This window comes from Pan troglodytes, chromosome 16, assembly GCF_028858775.2.
Source record: "Pan troglodytes isolate AG18354 chromosome 16, NHGRI_mPanTro3-v2.0_pri, whole genome shotgun sequence".
Taxonomy (NCBI): domain Eukaryota; kingdom Metazoa; phylum Chordata; class Mammalia; order Primates; family Hominidae; genus Pan; species Pan troglodytes.
Window position 1 is genome coordinate 32,052,704 of NC_072414.2, and position 22,017 is coordinate 32,074,720.

The 22,017-nt window shown below is 52.5% G+C and overlaps 1 protein-coding gene across 8 annotated transcripts; it reads right to left on the reverse strand.

The window, feature by feature from the left end:
• Positions 1-100: 100 nt before the first annotated feature.
• On the reverse strand, positions 101-21,028 carry BMF (Bcl2 modifying factor). Of its 8 annotated transcripts, XM_054667357.2 has the most exons (5): positions 20,883-21,021; positions 20,369-20,467; positions 17,937-18,233; positions 16,324-16,484; positions 101-4,091 (listed from the first exon to the last, which is right to left on the reverse strand). In XM_054667357.2, the coding sequence occupies exons 1-5, from the start codon at positions 21,004-21,006 to the stop codon at positions 3,990-3,992; spliced, it is 783 nt and encodes a 260-aa protein (XP_054523332.1). In that variant the 5' UTR covers positions 21,007-21,021; the 3' UTR covers positions 101-3,989. The 8 variants fall into 8 exon arrangements, with proteins under 8 accessions (XP_054523332.1, XP_003314660.1, XP_054523333.1 ...); XM_003314612.7 differs by lacking the exon at positions 16,324-16,484 and having other exon boundaries at positions 20,369-20,496; positions 20,883-21,028; XM_054667358.2 differs by lacking the exon at positions 16,324-16,484.
• Between the last annotated feature and the right edge of the window lie 989 nt (positions 21,029-22,017).

The following is a 22,017-nucleotide window of genomic DNA, read 5'->3' on the forward strand; positions in this document are numbered from 1 at the left end:
TTCAGGTCACTCAAGCTGGCAGCTGAGAAAGCTAGAAGGCTTTAATTTCCTAACTGATCTCCTTGCATTTTTACCACACCTTGAAAAATAAAAGACCAGATTTGCTTTAAATGATTTTATTAAAAATTGTGCCAATTGATGGGGGGAAAGATATACACACATACACACATATGCATGTGAAGAACATAAACACATAAAGCCAAAGGCTCTGTACAGTTTTTTTAAAAATGGGGCCCCTTTCTTCTTCCTCTCTCCCAGAGGCAGAGTGCCCAGACCCCAGGGCAGCTACCCTGGGGATGAACAAAATGCTACATTCTCACTGGGTCTCCTCGATAGCCCCTGTGGATCCAGGGATGGGGTAGAAGGCTAGCAATGCTCCCAGAGCAGGGAGGGGCACTGGCCACCTGCACAGAGAGAGGGGGCAGTGGGGCTCTGAGCACCTTTAGCTGGGAGGCTGGCTGGGCACCTATGAGCTCAGCTTTTTCCGCTATCCCCTCAAGACTCAAAAGTCCCCACCAGCCCTCAGGCTGCCTAAGGGTGACAGGTGAGCCCCTTCCTGCTAGGGTGTCTGGCCAGGATGGCCTGCTTCCAAGAGTCCTCACCTTCACACACACAGCTGTTTCCAGCCCAGGCCAGCACTGATTTGCAGAAGGCCTGCAGAGCCATGGTGACCAAAGTCTTCCCGCTTCTGCCACGTCCCTTCTGCCTACCCCACCTCCCCATCAAGTCCCTCAAAAAGAAGTGCTCACTGGGGTAGCATGCTCCTTGCTGTCCAGGACAGTCACCGTGGCTCCACAGCACTCTTCCTGGGAGGCCCTGGCTGAACTGTCCCGAACAACCCCCAGGCAGGGGCCACCTGCCGATGGGGCTGGGCTGCCAGGAGCAGTGAGACAGGTCAGCTGGGCCCCTCTGGGTCCTTCAAACAAGCCTGCCACATAGCTTTGGACTCAGACCTGCTCCCCTGGGGGCTGAGGGAGGTCACTGGGAGGTGATCTTTTTCCACCTCGGATTGAGCAAGAGAAGGCTGCCAGTGGCCCAGACTTTGAAACAGGCCAGGCAGAGGCCAGGCTGAGTCCTCCACCCTCATTGCAGGAGTCCAGCGTCTGGCCTGGGGACTTCCCTCACCAGATCTGTTGACCAACTTCTAGAAACCCCTGCTTTGGGGTTGTGAATTAGAAGGGCTGTTTTGACCCTGAATATCAGGCTTCCCTTCCTCCCAGGCATTTCTTTCCCGAGGAGGAAGGTTTCCAGTCCCTCTCCAAACCCCCACCCTCAGCAAGCCACAAAGCCTCCACCGTCTTCAGCTGGTTACAGGTCAGGATCCAGGTCAGACTCTCCCTCCCTCTAAATCTGATTCTCCACCCCTCGCTAGAGACAGCCAGGCTCCTGGGGGTGGGGGATGGAGTCTGAGGGGGTGGAGGTGGGGGGGAGGGGCAGGTCTCCTGAGGCTAGACTTGAGGAATGTTTAGGCCAACTCACCAGGCAGAGAAGGAAGGGGCCAGTTTAGATCACTAAGCCAATTAAAAACAACCAGCCAGAAAGAACCTTTCTCCTTCCTGACAGCTACTCTGCCAGCTACCTCCTGGGTTTTGTTGGTGGGGAAGAAGGGAGAGGGAAACGTGAGGGGTGTAAATTTTGCCCTGGCTCACGTAAGACAGTGAGTGAGTTCCTGGCTTTGCATAAGATGGAGACAGTGCAGTCAGACCACCTTCCACCTGCCCCAGGCTTGATGTTGAGGTGGGTTTGTCAAAGTCTGGGCTCAGTTCTCAGGCCACAGGGCACCCAGCCTGGGCCTGGCAAGGTCTCTGAAGCTGATGGCCTTGCCTCAGCACCAAGATCTAAATCATTTTCTCTCTCACTGAACTCAGGTGGAGAGTCTGCCAAAAGGGGTGAATAGTGGCTGCTGTAAATAATCCCGGTTTTTTGGTGTGTGCCACTGAAGCATACGGCAGCAGGCTGCCTGTCACCACCTTGATCCAGAGAGGGGAGAACAACGTATGTCCCATACACATCATAACATGGTATGGAGACCCACAGGGAAGGCTGATTTCACAATGGTCAGTGTGTCCCAGAGCCAGTCTTCAAGCTGGTCCCCGGCTCCTTCTCTGCAAAGCAGGAACCCGTCTTCTTAGCAGACAAATCATGGTACACACCCTGAGAATAGAATTCTGACCAAGAAGAGGTAATATCCAGAATATCTGAGCAGAACAAAACAAAGGCTTACATGCACAGTTTGAGGCCCTTCTCCTCCAGGGTGCTGTGAGCCCATATGGCACCTTTGCAAATTAGGAAAGGCACCCCTTCTTCTTGGGAGAAGTAGCCCCACACCAGGGCACACAGCTTAGTGAGCAGAACACAAGCTGAATTCCAGCCTCCATTAGCTGCAGGTGCCCTTGTGCAGTGAACAACCTGCACAACTGTACATCCAGAAGATCAATGTCTCCTTCAATAGTACTGAAGACCTCCTCTCCTCAGAACTGGAAGACTTGGGCTTGTTCAGATTTGTGAGTCTACTCTGGACTCCTCCTATTTCCTTGGGTCCTGAGGTCTTCTTTGTCCAGGGAAGCCGTCTTTCCTTTGGGCCTTACTTCACTGTTAGCACCAATGTTGTCTTTTCTCACATATGCAAAAGTTATAATTTAGTTTCTAGCGTCTGGTTAACAGATTCCCTGTGCCTGCTATCGGAGCTGCCACACCGGCTGCTTTAGATCCTCTCCATAAGTGCCGCAGCAGGGAGAGAAGGGAAGACGTGCACAGGCAGCTGTGATCCTGCTGGGTTCCAGAGCATGCCCTTCTGGCCTAGCTGGAAGCTGGAGGAAGACAGGAAATGTGTACCCAGCTTTGACGGTTCCCCACTCTAATCGTTATCTGTTACTCTAAAAGTCACTTAGCTGGCAAAGCCACTGTCCTGGCTTCTTCTGTATCCCACTAGGTATGAAAAAGGATTGGGGATAAGGGGGAAGAGGTATGTTGTTTCCAAGGAAACCAAGGGGTCTGGGGTCCTCTACGGCTGACTCTCATGGTAGGGTGGCCACCATATTTTCCAGCCCCACTGCAAACTTGCCCCCGGTGTCCCTCAGTGCTGATGTTGGGGGTGGAATGTGGTCTGTCGGTGGGGTCTTTTGAAAGAAGAGCTGACAAAGGCACAGGCTGCCAGCAGCAACATGCTGACTGGCTCTTCGGCTCATCCGTGGCTGACACCCAGCTGGTCCCAGGCCGCCAGTGGTGGCAGTGGCTCTGTACCTCAGGACCAATCCTGGGGCCTCCAAGTGGGACCAAGTCAGTTTTGAGGCCTAGCCAGAAGTTTGGTTCATTTTGCGACATGTTTGAGGGGTCCTTAGAGAAACCCAACCCTCCCTGAGGTCTGCTGGAGGTGGCAGGAGCTGGCCAGGAACCCTTGAGCCCATGGGGCAGGTACTGGCTGAGAAGTAAGAACCCAGTCAGATGTGGAGCTGGCCGGCCAGCCTAGTGAAGCTGCTATCCCTCAAGTGGAAAGCCCCTGGCCGAAGCCCTGCTGGGTTAAAGCAATGTGACCATCAGGATCACGGCCCCCATCCACAGTGGAAGGCTCATAGGTTTGGTGGAACTGGGAGTCTAATCCACTCTCGATTTCTTAACTGAGTTCCTCTGGAAAAACCACAGTCCACTTCCCAGAGAACATCACTAACGGATCATCTTCGACAACTGGTAGATTCCTCAGTCGAAGAATCTACTTGTCAGAGCCCTTGGGAATTCTCACCATCACAGACACATCAGCCTCTCCTTCAACAGTGTTTGACAAAGGCCCCCATTCCAGGTCAAGGGCCTGACAGAGAAAGAAGGTCCCGCTTGAGTATGTTGTATGTACACTCAGAGAGAAATTAAAAAAAATTAAAACACAAAATAACAACAAAAAAACAATTTCACAAGACACAGTGTCAGTCCTGCCCGATGTCCTTCCTGTTCCAGACGGTGTTCCTGGTGCCCCATGTGAAGAGGGCAGCCCACCCTCACCTAGGGCCTGCCCCGTTCCTGTTCTCTTCTCCATTCAAAGCAAGGTTGTGCAGGAAGAGGAGGATCTGCCACCACACACGATTTTGGTTCTGCTGGTGCTGAAGGGAGAAAAAAAAAAAAAAGACCAACATAACTCCCAAACACAATCTTAGACAACTCCCTCTCATTTCCAGTAAAAGTTCAGATCTCCAAGTCTCACGGCTGGCACTTTAATCCTATCAGTACAGCTCACAGCCGGGAGGAGGGGGAGGTGAAAGAGACACTGCCATGTGGAGGAGAGAGTTGAGTTCTCCAAAAACAATTGCAGTTTTAACATTAAAAAGAAAAGACTAGGCTCTATATGCACTATGCACAAGAGGATTAAGCTTTTTCCCCTGCCTGCAGGATTTTCCAGAGTTTAGCCAAGTGCTGCTTTTAATCAGATTGGCTCCCGAGCCCCTCAAACCTCAGCTGCATGAACAACAAACTGGCTTCAGAAAGAGAAGAAGTGCCCCCCTCTCTCCCCCGACTCCAAAGTAACACAGAGAACAAGGGGAAAGGGGGGGCCTCCATCTGCAAGTGATTTGACACTGTGAAGGTCAAAGGGTTAATCTTCAATTTAAACCACACTGCTGAGGCAGCAAAAATCTGATTTCATCCAGTGCAAACACGCACACACACAGACTCTCACACACACACACACACACCCTTGTGCGCCCGCCCGCTCTCCCTCCCCAGCATCTCCAGCTCGGTGCTGCCCTTTTTATAGATGCTCTTGACAGTAAGCCATAAATAATCCCTCTTGGAGCGCTCTCCTACTGACTGGAGCCAATTAAACATTAAGCAAGAACATACTTGAAAACAAAACAAAAACAAAGAATATATACTATGCTCTGGAGGTTATCCCAGGTCCTACTGTCAGGCTGGGAAGCTAGGGGCAAAGTTCAGGGGTCAGTGGCTCACCAGATTGGGGCTGGTGCCCTGCCCACACAGGTACCATTTCCCAGGAGAGGCCTGGGGGGGTGGAAACTGGGGGGTGCTGGAAGAGGCGGTCTTTGTTCTCTCTTTGTCTGCCAGGGCAGGAGGACTGGGCGGGGGCCTCTCCACAGGGTTCTCAGTGGACAGGGGAATAAAAACCTAGTGTGCAGAAAGGAGCCAGCATGGGCTGGACTTGGATTACTTCAGTGGCCCCGTCAGCAAGCAAGTTTACATGAGGTGTCCGAGCCCTCTCTTAAACTGTCTTTAACCACAGCAGCAGCCCCCACCAGGCAACTACTCCTGGTCAGATGGGAAGAGGAGAGAGGAAGCCAGCGGCACAGCTGGAAAGGGGGCCCAGGTTGCCTGGACTCCCAGAGCTTCCAGGTTCTGTCCAGCCCTGGCCTCCCTGACCTTTCCCAGGGCCGCCATGCAGGTTGCTGGCTTCCCCTTCACGCTGCCCTAGGCCACAAAAAGAGAGGCATCCAGGCAGCTGGCCTCAGGGCCTGACAACCCAGGTGAACACGGAATGCCCCCGTCCATCATGGCAACAGCATTCCTCCTTCCCCCGTGGAAGAGCCTGGAAAACAACCCGGCAAGCTGGAGGCGCAGCTCCTGCTCGGAGGGGAAGGGAAATCGGGCGTGCCACAGAAGAGGCCTGGCAGACAGAGGGTGGGGAGATGGATGGCTTCCTCGTGTTTTGTAAACAAAGATGAGTAAAAAGAGGAAATACACCCGGCTTAACAAAATCTGGTTAGAGTAAAACAGCGTGAAAATGGACTCAGCTGCAAACCCGAAGCCTCCGGCCTGCAGCAGCTGGGCCAAAGACCCCCTCTCCTCCCCTCCCCAGCTGCTGCCCGAGACAGGTGCAGAGGTCATGTGGCCGAACAAGAGGAGAATCCAGGAGCAGACTCATCCCTGGAGAGGCCAGTCTGCTGGAATTCCAGTTCTCCTGAGGTGCTTGTCTGAGAAGACCGGTGGCAAGAACAATCATCACCTCATAATAGTAACGTGGGGTAGGGTGGCAGTCGGGGGTGGGGAGGTGCCAGGCTCTGTTCTGTGTGTTCTGCATCCTTGCTTCTCAAAGGGTGGTCCATGGACTAGCAGCCTCAGCATCATCAGAGAGCTGCCTGGAAATGCAGACCCAGCATCAGAAGATTCCCCAGGTGATTTTGAGGCACATTATCATGCCCATTACTTAGCGACCACATAGCTAGTTTAAGTGGCAGGGACTGGACTGAACCTAGACCATCTGGCCCTAGAGCTATGTCCCTTCCCATTATCTCTGTGCTCAGAGTGCCACTACCTTTCTTTATACCAAAGCAGACCCTCTAGCCTCCCCTTTACTAAATCATCTCAAAACAGCTCAATGGCCAAGGAAAGCAGATGAGAATTCTATGATTTGGGGCTGAGGCAATTCTCATCTCTGTATGCCTCAGTTTTCTCCCAAATTCCACTAATGGAGGCCACCTACTCCCTGGGCAACTTGAGATCTCTGAAGATGAGGCACAGACTCCCATCATCTGGGAGCGTTGGGGGACTCAGAAGCAGCTGTGGGCCAGAGAGTGCTTTCAGACAGGAAGGCTGAGGTCTTGCAGGGGACCCAGGCAGGCCTAGGTGCAGGAGGCAGGATACATGGGCCGGCCCTTCGGAAGGATCTAGTTTCCATGCCTCTGCGTGTGACAGTCCTTAAGGCTCATGAATTGGTAAGGAAGGCTCTATGGTGCATGGATCCCCAGGGACCAGGAATCAGAGGACCTGGCTTTCGGGTTGGATCTCCCATCAACCTGCTCATGAGTTCTCTCTTGGCTTATAAGGAAAATGCAGGTATTGTACTAGATCAATGGTTTCTAAACCCAACTGTGTCACTAAGCCAGCTGAGGTGCTGTTGTAAGTATAGAGTCTCCAGGCCTCTCCCAGACCCACTGGGTCAGAATTTCAAGGAAGGGTCCCAGGAATCTGTATACTGAACAAGCTCCCTTGGTGACATTTTAGAGATCAGAAATCATTTATTGTATATTTTAATCATAAAAGCAATACATGTTAATTGTAGAAATATTGGAAAATACAAGACATTACAGAGGAGGAAATAAAGTCACTCATGATCCTCCAGGCTAGAAGAAAACACTTCATGTGTTGGTGTTTTCTTCAGTCCCTTTCGATCTCTTCCCACCAAAGTAATGTCTTACCCCACTGGCCAAGCCAGAGGTCAATCCTGCCCAGGTGGTTCTGTGGCAGCCAGGCCACAGCCTTTTGGAAACCACAAAGGTGCTCTCCAACCCTAAGGAGTTTGTCATCCACGACTACCTTCAGGATTACAACTCAGAGCTCCAACAACTGAATTCTGTCAGCTGAGTGTAGGGCCTGGGAACCACCCATGGGCCCATGAGCCCTCTCTGGCTACAAGCAGATACCACACAGGCTCTCAGGGCAGCCCTCACGAGACCCTTTTCCATGAGGAAACCAAGAGAATCAAAGAATGCCCTGATGACAAAATACAACAATAAATAAAATCTTTCCTAAAAGTTTAACAAAAGGGCCTGACTAGAAAGGAAAGAAAAAAGACTTGAAGGGAGGCCAGTGGGAGAAACAGTGAGGAGGAAGGAAGTTGGCCTTCACCGAACAGGATGAAGAACACAAAGACACCAAAACACCAGAGAACGTGGGATCTTCCACAAGAGGGTGTGGAGGAGAAGGGGAAGAGAGGGGAACCAGGAATGAGTGTACTTGGCCTCTGACCCTCAGGCACCCGGCACAGCACCCAGCGCACAATCTGAGATCAACGAGGGCAGATCCCCAGAACCAGGCCTGCCCTCCTAGACTCAGCTAGGGAACCCCTCACAGAATGGGAGTTCCCAGAATACACAATCAGGGTGACCCAAGGGTGGGGGCTGGGATACAGAGGAGGGGAAGCTCACCCTAGAGCCCTCGGACTCACATGGTTTAGAAGGCAGGGCCAAGGCATGGAGGGAATGAACAGAGGTGAATGCCCCCAGGGAAGGTGCCCTAACATGGTAGATCACGGTGTTCTCTTCAATGAAGACAGCACAAGCAGGCGTCAGAGCCCCGTGCGGCTTCTTTGACCCAGCCTCATTTTCTTGCCACGGTCAGGGGATGAAGGCAGTCAGCTGACAAATGTTTCAATCCCTACTGTGTGCAACACCCTATGCCTGAATGCACAGCTGCTCCTCCTGTGTAATGGGGAACATGGAAGGCATACAGTAGGCACTCAACAAGGGCATGCTGGACCGACTACAGAGGAGTCAGCCCTGAAAGATAACCCACTTGTCTGAGGCCAGGAACAACTGATGTCTGGCCAGGTCTAAAGATGTACTTCATGTGATAGTATCAGCCTCTCACCTGGGGAGAGGCCCAACTAGTAAAAGGCCTCCTTTTTTTTTTTTTTTTTTTCTCTAAAGAGCTGGCTGTGGTGTCTGACAAGGTTGGATTACATAAATCAAACTCTGTTTCATCCCACACAGCCTCTGCCCTAAGCACAAAGCGTGTTCCCTACGCTCCCTGGATACGAATCTCCCTCTGCCTCTCCCCCTTTCAGATCCAATTCATACCCTCTGGGGGCTCTGTGTGTCACCAGTGTTCCAGATGCTCCAGCTAGAGCTAATTCACCCCAAAGTATCAGAGGAAGAAGCAAAGCGAAGCCATGTGCAGCTCTAAAAGAACCTAACTCACAAAATGCAAATTTACCAAACAGAGAGCAACTTATAATATCTCAGATATAGAACACAGCACTTTCCTTTCTTCTCATGTGATCCTCACAATAGGAAGAGCAGGTATTAATCAACCCATTTTAGAGCGATGGAAACAATGGCTCAGAAAAGTCATCCCAAGTTAGTTGGGAGGGGTGTTATTTGAGGCCCTGACTTCTGACTCCAAAGCTATGTTCCTTCACTAAAATTTTACAGTGTGTTTATTCACATTATGAAAATAGCATTACCTTTTTCAAAGCAAATCACCACTGATCTGCTCCCCTAGTATGTTTAAAGACATTGTTTCCAGATCATTAACTATTTAGTAAGGACGCTGTGGACCAGAAAAAAATAACCCTTTCAGAGGCAGAGCTAACTGAAGATCAAACAGAAATAAAGCTAAAACTGGTCTGAAATTATAACTTCAGACTGTGATCTGAAACCACACTCAATCTCTTCAAAATGCAGAATTGTCTATACTCTAGGGGAAGGTGCACAGTCCACGATGTGAAGTTTTCCTCCCTCTTCCCTTTTCCCTGTCATTCTCTAAACCTACTCAGGCCAAGGCTGAAAGAAAGAGCCTTGCAGTTAAGAACAGGAACATTGAGAGCAGGAAAATTCCTGCTTGAAGGAAGCTAGGAAGATGTTTTCTGTTGAAATAAGGACATTTTAATGAAGCACCCAACTGAGCTATCAAGCACCCAACTGAGCTACCAAGCACCCAACTGAGCTGCCAAGCACCTAACTGAGCTACCAAACACCTGAGCTACCAAGCACCCAACTGAGCTACCAAGCACCTAACTGAGCTACCAAGCACCCAACTGAGCTACTAAGCACCCAACTGAGCTAAGAGTTATGTGGATACAAAGATGACTAAAATATTATAAACTTGGTTCTCAATTGTTTTACAATATAATGGGGAGAAGAGCAAGAGCACCTAGCTAAGTATCACATGAGGCAGAGCGGGTTGGGGCAGCAAATGTGTGCTCCCTTGTACCCTTGTTTTCCGGAATGTGATTGCTGGGCAGCAGGTATGGGGCGATTGGACCATGGTTCCAGAATCCATCAAATCTGTATGACGCCTAGCTCAGCAAATTACAGTGTGACTTGGACATGTTACCTCACTTCTCTGAGCCTCAGTTTCCTATAACACAGTGGCAATGGAGTCTAAAAGTACAAGGTTGCTGTGGTGATTATGTAAGAAAAATATACATAAAGCACTAGGCCTGGGGGCTGCAAGGAGCAGGCTCCTCCTTCCCTGGGGAGCACAAGGAAGACCTGGGACTCACTGGCTTTGCAGAGCACTTCTCTCAATATGCTCTGCAACAGGGCCTGCCTGGGGAGCACCATCTTCCCGGCCGACTCATGAAGTCCCTGGGAGATCCCTGACTTTCTGCTTTAAGACTGCCCACAGCAGCCACAGGCCATGGGGCTCAGGATTCCAGGCTGCCAGGGTAAGCCAAGGATTCTGAAACCCAGAGGGCAACCCCTTGGACCCAGTGGGCCCACTGCCTCAGACTGCTTCTGACCCAGAGGCCCGAGGAACGAGCAACGTGGCAAAACAGAAAAGGAAAAAAAAGACTCCTTGCCAAGAGCTTCCTCAGCCCAGCCAGCAGTGTTAACAGGACATTGAAGCCACCATGGCCACGCCCATTGCTTCTCTAAGGAAAAAAGAGCAGTCCGAAGCCAGCCAGCTCTCAGTGGAAGATGGCAAGGCTTCCTCTAACACAACTGGAAGACACTGGCTCCAGCCACTGGGGGTTGAGGGGTACAGTTCGGGGACAGAGCTGTGCTGCACCATCCATGTCCCCAGACCCTTGTTTTGCACCTCCACAGCCTGGAGGGAGGAACTACTGAGACCCTTACTCAGTTTCCTTCAAGCTGAGAACAGCTCCATCAAACTACTGGGCAACTTCTTCAGAGCTCAGAAGGGCACAATGGTGTGTGCCCTGGTTAAAGAAGGGAGAGGGAGGGGGTTCGGGGGACAAGCCTGTTGTGTGTATTATGCTATGCAAAGTAACCCCAGGTTCTGACACTCAACTTGGGGTCTTTTCAGCTGACTGTTCATGTCCTGTCCAGGACCAGGTCAAGGCAAACCAGGCAAGGAGGAAGGTTGGAACCCTCCCCTTCACACACGGACTGATTGTGTGCTCTGGTCATGGAACATGACCTCTTGGCTGCCAGACATGGATCAAAAGGCAAACCAGTCATTTTTCTTTAACCTTCTTTCTTTGTGTCTCCCTTAGTCCCCTCCTCCCATCACCCACTTTCCAAAAAAAAAAGCCAATTTCCATCCCATGGCAGGCCTTGGTGGGGAGGGAATGAACTCTCCGGAACTACAAGGCCCTTCTCCTGGAAGAGAGAGCAGTCAGGTGCAGAGTGTGTGGGGAACTCAGCCTCTAGTCTGCCACGCTGATGACTCAGAAGCTAAATATAGCGAGCGATATAAACAGAGCCAGCCACAGAGCAAACACAGGGCCCCCAGCCCCGGCGCTGGCTCTCACGCACTCTGGCTCTCCGCAGTCCCTCCCCCAGCCTCATTCTTCCCCTGGCACTGTCCTAGGTGGGCCTCCCACTCCTGGGACAGAGGCTGGCTTCCTAGGGACCCATCTCACTCTATAGCAAACCTCTGGGGCCCCTGCCCGGGGCTGTCCCATCTAGACGCTGAGCAACCTAGTTAGCCAGCTTAAGTTCCAGAATACCACTCACTAATAACTAGAGAATCCCAAAGTGTCAGGAAGCAATCAGGGGCTCCCTGAACAAAGGATCCAGTCTGCTAGGCAGAGAAGCTGCTAGTTAATAAACCATGCAAACACCAACTCGGGTACAACTTCCAAAAGAGCTCCCCAAATTACAAAGTCAGGTCCAAGCAAAATCCTAAAGTCAACTTTTAACATATTTCTAAAAGTACTCAACTGTCCCTGACTTAATAGTTATTTGTATCACAACTCCTAAAGGCCCTTCACATCAACTAGGCAAGGTAAGTATTAGAAACCAAGACTAAGCCGGGTGCAGTGGCTCACACCTGTAATCCCAGCACTTTGGGAGGCCGAGATGGGCGGATCGCCTGAGGTTGCGAGTTCAAGACAAGCCTGACCGACATGGAGAAACCCCGTCTCTACTAAAAATACAAAAATTAGCCAGGCATGGTGGTGCATGCCTGTAATTCCAGCTACTCAGGAGGCTGAGGCAGGACAATCACTTGAACCCGGAGGCAGAGGTTGCAGTGAGCCGAGATCGCACCACTGTACTCCAGCTTGGCAAGAAGAACGAAACTCTGTCTCACCAAAAAAAAAAAAAAAAAAAAAGGCTTGGAGAGATTGAATGATTTGCCCACGAACACACAACTTATAAGTGGCAGAGCTGGGATTTTAACAGATCTGCCTACAAGTCTAGGATCCTTTTTGTGATATTACAGCTAAAGATGGTTTCAACTGAGTGGCTGAAAGTTTTCTCAGATTTCATTTGCCAAAAAGTCTAATTACTATTCAGAGATTTCCAAACCCGGCTTTTCTGAATGGAGCCACTCCTGGTCCAAGTGAAAAAGCCATTTCCAACATGAAGAATTCCAACCCTCCTGTAGCTTTACTCACTCGACTGTTTACAGTAACTACTGTTTTTGAGGATTCTTGGCTTCTTAACATTGCCCAGAAATACCCCCAAATGTCATGATGGGCCATTGGGACAGAAGACTCTCCCAAGGGGAGGGGATACCACTTCCTGCCCCTCCTTAGGCTCATGCTGAAGGAGGCCATGGCACAAGGACAGGAAAGCTGGGGCTCAGACCTTCTGGCCAGGGCAGCCCAGGGGCTCAGGGAGGAAGGACATCTGCACCATGCTCTTCCATGCAGAAGCTGGACACAGAAGCACCACAGCACCACCCTCAAGATAAGTCATTATCAGCAGACCATCGGGGGTCCCTGCCACAGTTTGTCAGCTCACAGAGGAGCAAACAGGGGAACCTTCACTCCTGCCCCGGCCAAAGGAAGGTGGGATGTGTGGTGAGGTTCTGAAAGGTTTTTACCTCCACTCACTCTGCCTCCAACTCTCTTGCTGCTTTGGAGACACAAAGAGCTGAGGCGGAGCACCCTGCTAACTCTGATCTTCTGCCTCCGGTTTTTTGCCTGTGGATCTGGAAGAGTCACCCTGAACTGGTAACTCGGGTGATCAGGCTAGTCCTCCACCTAGCAAGGCTCTTGGGAAATGTGCTGAAAGTGCAGATGGCCCACGTAAAACGACACCCAGGGAAACTTGGAACCTGTTGCATCTGGAGCCAGGTCGATACACTCAATTGGGATTTCATGGCATCAGCACGCCCCCTCCCTCTGCTCCATACCTCCAAGGGAGAAGGTCGTTCTAGTGCAAAAAAACGAGTAACTCAGGTCTGTAACCAGGGACAAAAAGGGGGAGTGCACACTCTCCACAGGACTATGGAGCAGTGGCCACTGTCTAGCCCCAGGACACTATCCCAGATGTAGGGGAAAGGTGACGGTCAGGCCTCCTCAAGTCCCATCTGCCTCTAGGGTTGCTTTTCTTGGCTCTCTAAATCCAGCCCGCAATGATGGGGAATGACTATCATTCCCTGAAGAGAAATCGATAAGGCCAAGGTCCACAGATGATCAGTCTGGACACTAATTCCTCTGGACCAGGCAGGTGGAGGGAAGTTCAGGGGAGGCAGCTCTGCTCAGGGAGTCCCCTGCCAGGTGGAGTGGGAAATGAATTGTGAACCAACAAGAACAAACGTCGGGGGTGATCAGGATCATAAACACAAAGAAGGAAACAGGCATTAAAGAACATCTACTGTGTGTCCCAAACTCTCATAGGTATTTTCTCACTTAATTATCACAGTAAAATTCTGTGGTATTAGCACTAATTCATAGAAGAGGAAATAGGCTCAGTGAAGTCAAGTGACTTCCCGAAAACTAGTAGATGGCAGAGCTGGTATTCAAACCTGGGCTTTCTGACTCTGAACCCAAAGCCTAGAAACTAAATCCTAAATAACCTCCTTCCCACTGCCTCAGTTTCTCTGCCTGCAAAAATGAGGGAAGGGAATAGGGAAAGAAGATAAAGGATAAGAATGGAGGAGTGACAACAGTACTTTCTAGATATGAAATCTTAGACTGTAGTTTATATAAGAATCAAGCTTAGAAAATGACTCACTTCTCAAAACCAGCTGCTGAAACGTTCCAGGAGTACCAGTGTTCCACCTGCCTGAAGCCATCACCTTAGCCCTTCCTGCAGGATGAGTTCCTGGTGAAGGTCTATAAGTAGGATCAGTGGGGAGGAGGGGGTTAAAAGCAAGAAGACTCTGGGGAGAACTGTTTAAGGAGAAGACAAAACCCTGGCTCTTTGTACTGGAAAATTTGGGAAAACCAGCTCTTTGAGCTAGAAAAGGCTCACTGGTCAGCCTCCTACCCTTGTAAGTAAGAAGAAGTAGGTAGATGGCAGGAGGGTAGGGGTACAGGAAACCTGGGAGCCAGTGTGGAGTAAGGTGCAAGGCAGAGGAGACTCTCATGCCTTGCACCTCCACTTTCCTTCTCCCCAGCTTGGGTGGCTCTGGCTAAAAGCACAACACCTTGTCTAAAACTAACCTGTGCATGCAAAGAGGCAGCTCTGAACTGGGAGAAGTGATGCCAACCAGCAAAAAGCAGGGCAAGGCGGGCGCAGTGGCTCACGCCTGTAGTCCCAGCACTTTGGGAGGCCGAGGCAGGTGGATCATCTGAGGTCAGGAGTTCGAGACCAGCCTGGCTGACATGGCGAAACCCCGTCTCCACTAAAAGTACAAAAATTAGCCAGGTGTGGTGGTGCGTGCCTATAATCCCAGCTACTCGGGAGGCTGAGGCAGGAGAATCGCTTGAACTGGGGAGGCAGAGGTTGCAGTGAGCCGAGATCATGCCACTGCACTCCAGCCTGGGCGAAAGAGCCAAAAAAAAAAAAAAAAGCAGGGCCAGACCTTGGGATAAGGGCCTCCTCCTCCTCCTGTTCAGGACCAAGTTAGGAGGGCCCCCAGGACTATATCCTAGTCCTGTGCCAGGGAGGGCTCCCAGCCTATTCCCAAGCCTATAGAGGCTCACCAGTGGATGGGGGAATATTCTGGGGAATAACTGGTGAAAGAGATCAGATTATTGCAAATGAAGCAAGCTGCCTTCCACGGAGCCCGCTAGATGAGTCTAAAAGAGCCACAGCCACTGTGTCCTCCCATCCTCTCCAGTACCAGGACTGGAAGCTGTGAGCTGGGCTCAGCTGTAGGCCTGTACAACCACGGTGGAGTGAATGGGCAGGAAGGAGGCCAAGAAACTGAAAACAAGAATCAGAGTGAGTCCACACATGGACTGAAGGGGAAACTCGAAGCCAAGTTTCCACCAAATAATCAAAGGAGAGAATAAGAACTGGAGCTTAAGTCTATTATCTAAGCATAGGGCCACCGTCCCTTCCTGATCACTAAGAGACTGGGAGGACTTACCAGGCCCAGACTTGGCCCCAAACTGTCCTTAGAACTCCTTGGCAGAGGGCACTAACCATATGTAACCCGCAATGTCCTGTTCTTAGGAAAGCCAAGGTCAATTCCTCTTCCCCTGGCACTGGTAATGGTTTGACCCTTAAGTCAACCTACCAATAGCTCTCCTCCGACCACCTGAAGCTACCCTTCTAACCTCGGAGTCTGCCCAGTCATGGTCAAGCTATTTATTCCCTTGATTTCCTCACAGTCAGACACACAAACGCACATTCAGAGCCAGCTGGGCTGGGGACACAGTCCCAGAAGTACAGAATGTGTTCGCTTCCAGGTGGCATGCCTGTGCTTCAGCTGTGGCTGTACCAGCACGGATGCAGCCTCAGGCTCCTCTCCCAGCCTTGGCAGCCATCCAGAAAGCCAGCCCGAAGAGGAAGGGTTAAGTGCCTGGGAGCCCAGCCCAGACAGCGGCTGCTGGAACAGGGAAGGCAGCCTCCAGTCCATGGCACAGAGGGCTCCTCCAGCACGAGCCTGCCAGCCGCCGCCTTTGTTGATGGACTCTGCCACATGCTCGGCTGACACGCGATGCCCCGCCCTGGCGGGGCTGGTGCCAGGCTGCCGGCCAAGCGCCCGGCTGGCCGCCGGTCTGGGGAGCCTCTCCGAGGTACACTCTCCGGAGTCCCAGACCCTGGTTCCCAGACAGAGACAGTGAGGAGTGGCCTCCCCAGCTGGAAAGTGTCAGGTTTCAACCGGTTCCACCACTTTCCCCAACTCAGGCCCCATCCCTTGGCCTGGTTACCCGTTTCCCACTGTACCTTAGCCAGGCACCCCCTAACTGCCCAGTTTCATTGCAGCACCCTGAAAATCTTCCTCTTAGGTCTGTGAGGGGCAACCCCTCAGCCACGGCCATAAGAAGAGACAGGTTGTCAAGCAGAGCTGCAGAAAGCCATCCTATTCCCAGACTGTAGCCTCTCCCGAGAGGGCTCTTATGGAACATGAATTGAGAGTGGGCAGTTAACCAATGTGGAGCTCAGAGATGAGGGCAAGATGCTTAGCCAGTTAGGCCCCTCCTGCCCATGGGAACCGCCATAACCAAAACTCTGGGACAATATCCTTGAGGTCTGGCAGAGACAAAGTTGCTGACAAGAGGAGAGAGGCAGGCCCTGGCCCCCAAGCCCCAGCAGACTCAACCCTCCTCCCCTAAACCCCCGTGCCTACTTGCTGCACATGAAGCCGGTGGAACTGGTCTGCAATGCACTGAAGCTTTCGGGCAATCTGTACCTCTGCTCGATGTTGCCACTGCCCTTCGGGGGGCTGCTCCCCAATGGGCAAGACTGCTGGGAAACTGGCAGGGAGAGGAAGCCGATAGCCAGCATTGCCTGCAAAGATAGAGGATCCACATCTCAGCATTCTCCACAACTGCTCCAGCCTCCCTACGCCTGCCTGACCTGGCCAAGATTGGAGGCTGAGGGTAAATCCTCATATGAGAAAGGACAGGAGCCAGCCTGCCTCTATCGGAGCACTCTGCCAAGCTTGGACAGCCTGCTGCCCAAGTGCATAAAAGTTGCAGAACAGAAAGAGTGGCCCCAGCCTTCTCTTCGCTTCTCCATTCACTGACAGTGCCATGACAAAGGGCAGGTGGTAACGTGTGCAGGCGAACATGCCAGCCTTCCGTCCTTATTTATCAAGCTACCCTTAACCACAGTTGGTTATTCACGTAGTAGCAGGTTGAAGCTCTTCTCTGGAAAAGCACTGGAGGTAGCTCTCCAGTTTCTGGGTTGAGCAAAGTAAGAGGCAGAGCAAGAAAAAATCAAAAAGTGTCTTCACTTTTTTAGTGCAGTAGAGTAAGGCTGGTCTCCCGAAGCTCCTGGGCAGCAGCACAAAAAGAGGGAGAGAAAACTGAGACGCACTGAGCTGCCAAGTTGCTCTCCGGAGACAGCCCCAGGCAAGACCTCTAGACCAGCGCTCCACACTTACCCAGTGCACGCGTTAGAACCACCGCTAGGGGCGCCAGTCCGCCGGGCTCCTCGCTCCTTTCCCTCTTCCCCGCCTGCCCGCCTTATCCAACTTCTCAGACTCCCGCCAGAACTGCTTTGCCAGAACTGCCCTAAGGGGCAGTTCCCTCTGGGAGTAACTGCAGTGTCTCCTCAATCTGCTCGTCAGACACAGTAAGCCAGGCTCCTAGCCTTTACCCTCCCTCCATAAGCTGCAGTGCTAATAGAAGAAAACAGACTGTCTAACCCTGCCCTTTTGCCAGAGGAGGGCATGTTTCTCATAAAACAAACTATTTAAGCCCACAAATGAAGGGGTCTTGTCTTAGCCTTGGAAGCATCCCTTCTCCTGGCATTGGGCCCAGGCAGGCCCAACCTCTTCTCCAGTTCCCCTTTCACGCACAGAAAGTCCCATGTGGCAACTGGGGGCCACCTTCTGCCTTTGGGAACCCTCCCTCCCAGAACCGGCTGGGTTTTTCCCTTCATTGTCAACAGCCAGTCACAGATCCCCCAGACTTCTCCAGGGCAACAGGAGCCACTTTATAGTAGGCAAGTCACTGCTAGGACACTAAAGGCCAGGCCACTCAAGGGGCACAAGATGTAAAAGGAGATACCATGGACCCAAGGATCCCTCCAGGAGGGGACAATTTGCCCTTTGGGGGGTCTGAGGCACAGGTGAGGAGCAATAACAAGCCGAGAGGCAGCAGGTGGAAGTCAAGGAATCAACAGCCCCGCTGATCACTTTGGGGAAGGAAACAGCAGAGGGCAGGTTTGGGGAGGGAAAGTCCCCTCTTTTCCCCCAGTCTCTATGGGAGGAGTCTTGAGGCTGACAGCACTCACCATAAAAGAGTCGCTGGGGTTCCTCAGTCACCCCACAAGGCAGCATGACACCTTGGCTGGGGGAGGCTGGGCTGAGGGTCTGGGTAGCTTTGTCTTCCTGGCTGGTGGGTCGAAGGCCAGGGCCACAGCAGTGGGTGAGAGGGAAGAGCTGAAGTCGGCTGAGGGGGCAGTCCAGTAGGCTCTGGGCAAACAGGTCAGCAGAGAGCAAGCTCCCGGGTTGGGTCACCGGCTCCCCATCCTCTGGTTGGAACACATCATCCTCCAGCTCCTCCACACACTGAGATGGCTCCATCTCTCCTGTGAGGGGGCAACGCAGGCATCTGGGCTGCTGCCCCACCAGGGCCATACCTGGAAGGACTCCCCTTCCCTTCTTCCTACCATACTCCCCCTTCTTATTTGAGCTGGCCGGGCCACATACTGATGACATACAACCCTGGTAATAAAGCACTGCTAAGGGTGACATTCACTCCCCAAATGTGGACTGCCTGAATGTTCAGGGGCTCTCCACACCTCTTCCCTGGGCCCGCCTGGAACCACCCTTTTTCTTGATCACGTTTTCTGACCTAGGCCGGTCACAAAGTTTGACTCTGAGGGTTGTGAGCAATAGCAGGAGTAGAATCAGCAGCTATATGCATGCAGGGTACCTGGGAAAATATAAACAAGACTAGCCTCTGTAAGTTGCTGTCAAGGGTGCTGTGACTGGCTATACATACAGTGCTCACAACACACACACACACACACACACACACACACATACAGAGTCATTGTCCCAAGGAAATTCTTATCTCAGTCTGAGCTGAGCTCCAGGCTCAGCAGCAAAAACAAAAGCCAGCAATCCTAGGACAGCCAGGTTCCCTCCAAACCTCTAAGCCCCGCCCTGCTGCCCATCTACTCTAATCTCCACCCCTTGCTTGCACAACACAACAAACAGGCTCTGCAGTGTGGTAAGAATGTGTCCTGGGAGAGGGGATAAAAACCCAAGCTAGTCATTGCAGCTGCCGTCTCGGCTCTCTTTGAGCAGAGTTGAGCTGTCTGCCCACCAAAGTTTGGCCTAGAGGGTAGGTCCAGCCTCTCCCAACTAAGTCTCCTCACTAGTCTCCACGACTTCAAATCCCTGATTCCACAGCCTCCCGCTCCTGCCAGCTCTGAACCTGAGACTGGTACAACTGGTCTTACAGAAGGAAGTGAAATTCAGCCCTCTCCCTGTGACCTCACTCACTGCCTATACTGCTCAAGTTATTGATATGAGTTTCTTGGTGATAAAGAAGTTCCTCTTGCTCCACCTGATGGCTCTTGAAAGTCTGAGCTTGGAGCTACTCAGCATCTTAAGCTTCCAACCCAGCTCCCTACACATACCAGGAACTGCTTAGGGCCCCTGCAGCAGCCAGAAACAGCAACCACCTGAACAGCTAAGGATAAAAAGAGATGAATTTCATTCTTGTCAGACTCAATTAGAGATTCCTGGGGGTTCTGTACCCCAGTCTCTTGCCTTTGAAGAACAAGCCAAATGGTCTATGGATTGGTGAAGTAGCTAAAAGAATCTCAGTTCAATTCAGAATGCTGCCTTTGCCAAACGCAAGCTGTGAGCTGCTTGCTTGGGCCCTGCCTTTGTCCCATCCCATCCCTGTCCCTGAGCTGTCTATGGTCCTGTCTGTGCCCTCTTCCCTGGAGAATGAGGAGATGCCTGCTAGGATGGCAAGCAGCCACGTGGTGTTCTTTGGACAGTGTTTCCCAAGTGTGTGTGTGTGTGTGTGTGTGTGTATGGGGAGGGGGGTGAGGGGGTGCACTCCAGCTTATTAACAACAGGAAACAAAATTTCCTGATGAAAGGACCAAGTGCTGTCCCGCCAGTCACCTGGCAGGGGCTCCCCTCCAGCTCTCCAACCTCCTCTTCTCAGGCTGGCAATCTCGACCTAAGAAGGGGCCCTCAAAGCCAATCACCAGCACGAGTCATTGTCTTGGTTTTTCCTTTGAAGCCTATCACTTTCCCCTCCCCCTCCCAGCAAAGCCCCAAAGTTCAACCTTTGCCTGGACTGGACAGTGGGGGAGGTGCAGCCAGAAGGTGTGGCTCTGCAAGCCCCAGGGACCCCTCTCACGCTCCACAAACTGTAGGTGGCTTGCCTGTAGGTGGGCGCCTCTGGAGGGGTGCTGGCCAAGGTCAAGGGTAAACTAATAGAGGGTGAAGTTTTTCTCCTGAGCTTAAGAGGTGATGTCCAGAGCGGTGGGAGGAGGGCACTTCCTGAGAACAGGGCCAGGGAATGCTTTATTCCTAGCAAAGGAACTCAAGCCCCGCTGCAGCCATCCCAACCCCTAAGGGCTGGAAGAGGGATGCTGAACTTAGACTCCTCCTCCTCTTTGGAGAAGGCAGTAGTCAGACACCCAGATCCTCGACAGTGACTAGGAACACAGACACACACACACACACACCCAGACCTGGGTGACTCCAGGAGAGAGTCTCGGCCTCCGAGTCGTGATGCCAGGGCTCCGCGCCAGGGTCCAGCGTGACGAGCACTCGGGGGCTTGACGCCCAGACTCGATTGGGAAGGAGGGAAAAAGCCCAGCTGTTAAGGAGAGGAGCCTTCAGACTCCGCAGAGAGGCAGGATGCCCCACAACTCCTGTCCTATCCCAAAGTCAGACCCAGAGGCTGGGCCGTTCTCGGGCGCCCAGGTCTGCTCAGCAGTGCACCCCAGGTTCCCCTGCCTACCTGGACCCAACTCCTTCGAGTCCCAAATGCTACCCCCAAGTTCCCTCTTGGAGCAGCGCACCCAACTGTGGGTTCTGCACCCCGTTCCCTCACCCCAGCGCCCCAGTTCTTCATGGTCACCCCAGACGTCCGCAGCCCAAACCCTTCCCGGGCCCCCGTGCGCAGCGCGACTCCGCTCCCCACTTCCCCAAGAAGCTGCGATCCAACTCCGCCCGGCCCCCGGCGGCCACCCGGGCGCTCACCGGGCTGCGGCAGGAGGCGGGAGGCGCAGGCAGGGACGGCGGCGGCGGCGGGCACAGGCCGGGGCGGGAGGAGGCCACTCTGCACGGTGCGGTATTGTTTCCAAAATACGCCCGCTCTGGGCATCCCGCAAACAGCTGATGAGGCCCCGCCCCCCTGCGCGTCACGCCGAGGACTGGCCAATGGCGAGTGAAGCGCCAAGTCCCGGGCTGGGCCGCTGCCAGGGACGGTCACGAATGTACGAACCTTCCCATGGAAACATTGTAAGGGGCCGAGCAAAATTCCGACCGTCGCCAGAAGCGCAGTCGGAGCGCCGTCGCCAGCGCGGATTCTTTCCCTAACACAGGCTCTGGAAGCGCCAGAGAGTCCCTGAATCCTCTGTATTAGGTGTGGGAGAGGGGGCGCCAAAGTAACTTTTGTCTTCTTTTTCACGGCAATGGGCAGAATAATTGCTGCGCGTCCAGAAAGGGAGGGGGGAAGGAGGCAGGGAGTTTTTTGATGAGGCTGGTGCGTCCAGTGGGTGCAGGGTGCAGGGTGCGGGTCCCTGTGGGATCCCAGCCTCAGGGGAAAGCTCCCTCCCGCCTGCCGAGCAGGTCAGAAGAAAACTGCAGCCCCAAAGCTGAAGGTATGTTTGAAACAAACACATCCAGGGGAGCCCTTAGGTCCTCTTCTTGACTGGGCGTGGGCACTGGCAAAATAAGCACCTGGCTGAGAAGAGGAGCGCTCAAGAAGGCCGGGGCTGCTTGAGCGGTTGACACATATCTCGCATATGGCAGCATTTAGAGACTGTGCTGGTGCTGCCAGGAGAGCAGCATGTCCTGCAGACCGCGTAAGGGAGTCTATGGGCTACTTCACAGGCATTTACCGAGCACCTACCTACTCTGTGCCAGATATTGGGCTGAGTGCCAGAAACCTGGCTTCTGCCCTCAAGGAGCTTACTACTAGGAGCTGTCTACTAGGAGAGGTAGCCCTGAAAATAGTGAAAAGTTATTGGAATTGTATTCATTCCAAGGATAATGACTATTGAGGAATGCAGAAAAATTCAGAATACAAAGGCTGGAGAAGGCCTCAGGGAGACAGCTTTTAAATTGAATGGGAAATATTTTTCAATAAGGAAAACCAGATGCACATGTCTCA

Coding starts and splice junctions, on each gene's coding strand:
- BMF (XM_054667357.2), bottom strand. CDS start 21,006: ATGCCCAGAGCGGGCGTATTTTGGAAACAATACCGCACCGTGCAGAGT. Junction 20,468..20,882: donor CCGCCTCCTGCCGCAGCCCG/GTGAGCGCCCGG, acceptor TTCCCAATCGAG/TCTGGGCGTCAAGCCCCCGA. Junction 18,234..20,368: donor TCTCTCCTGGAGTCACCCAG/GTCTGGGTGTGT, acceptor GCCCCCTCACAG/GAGAGATGGAGCCATCTCAG.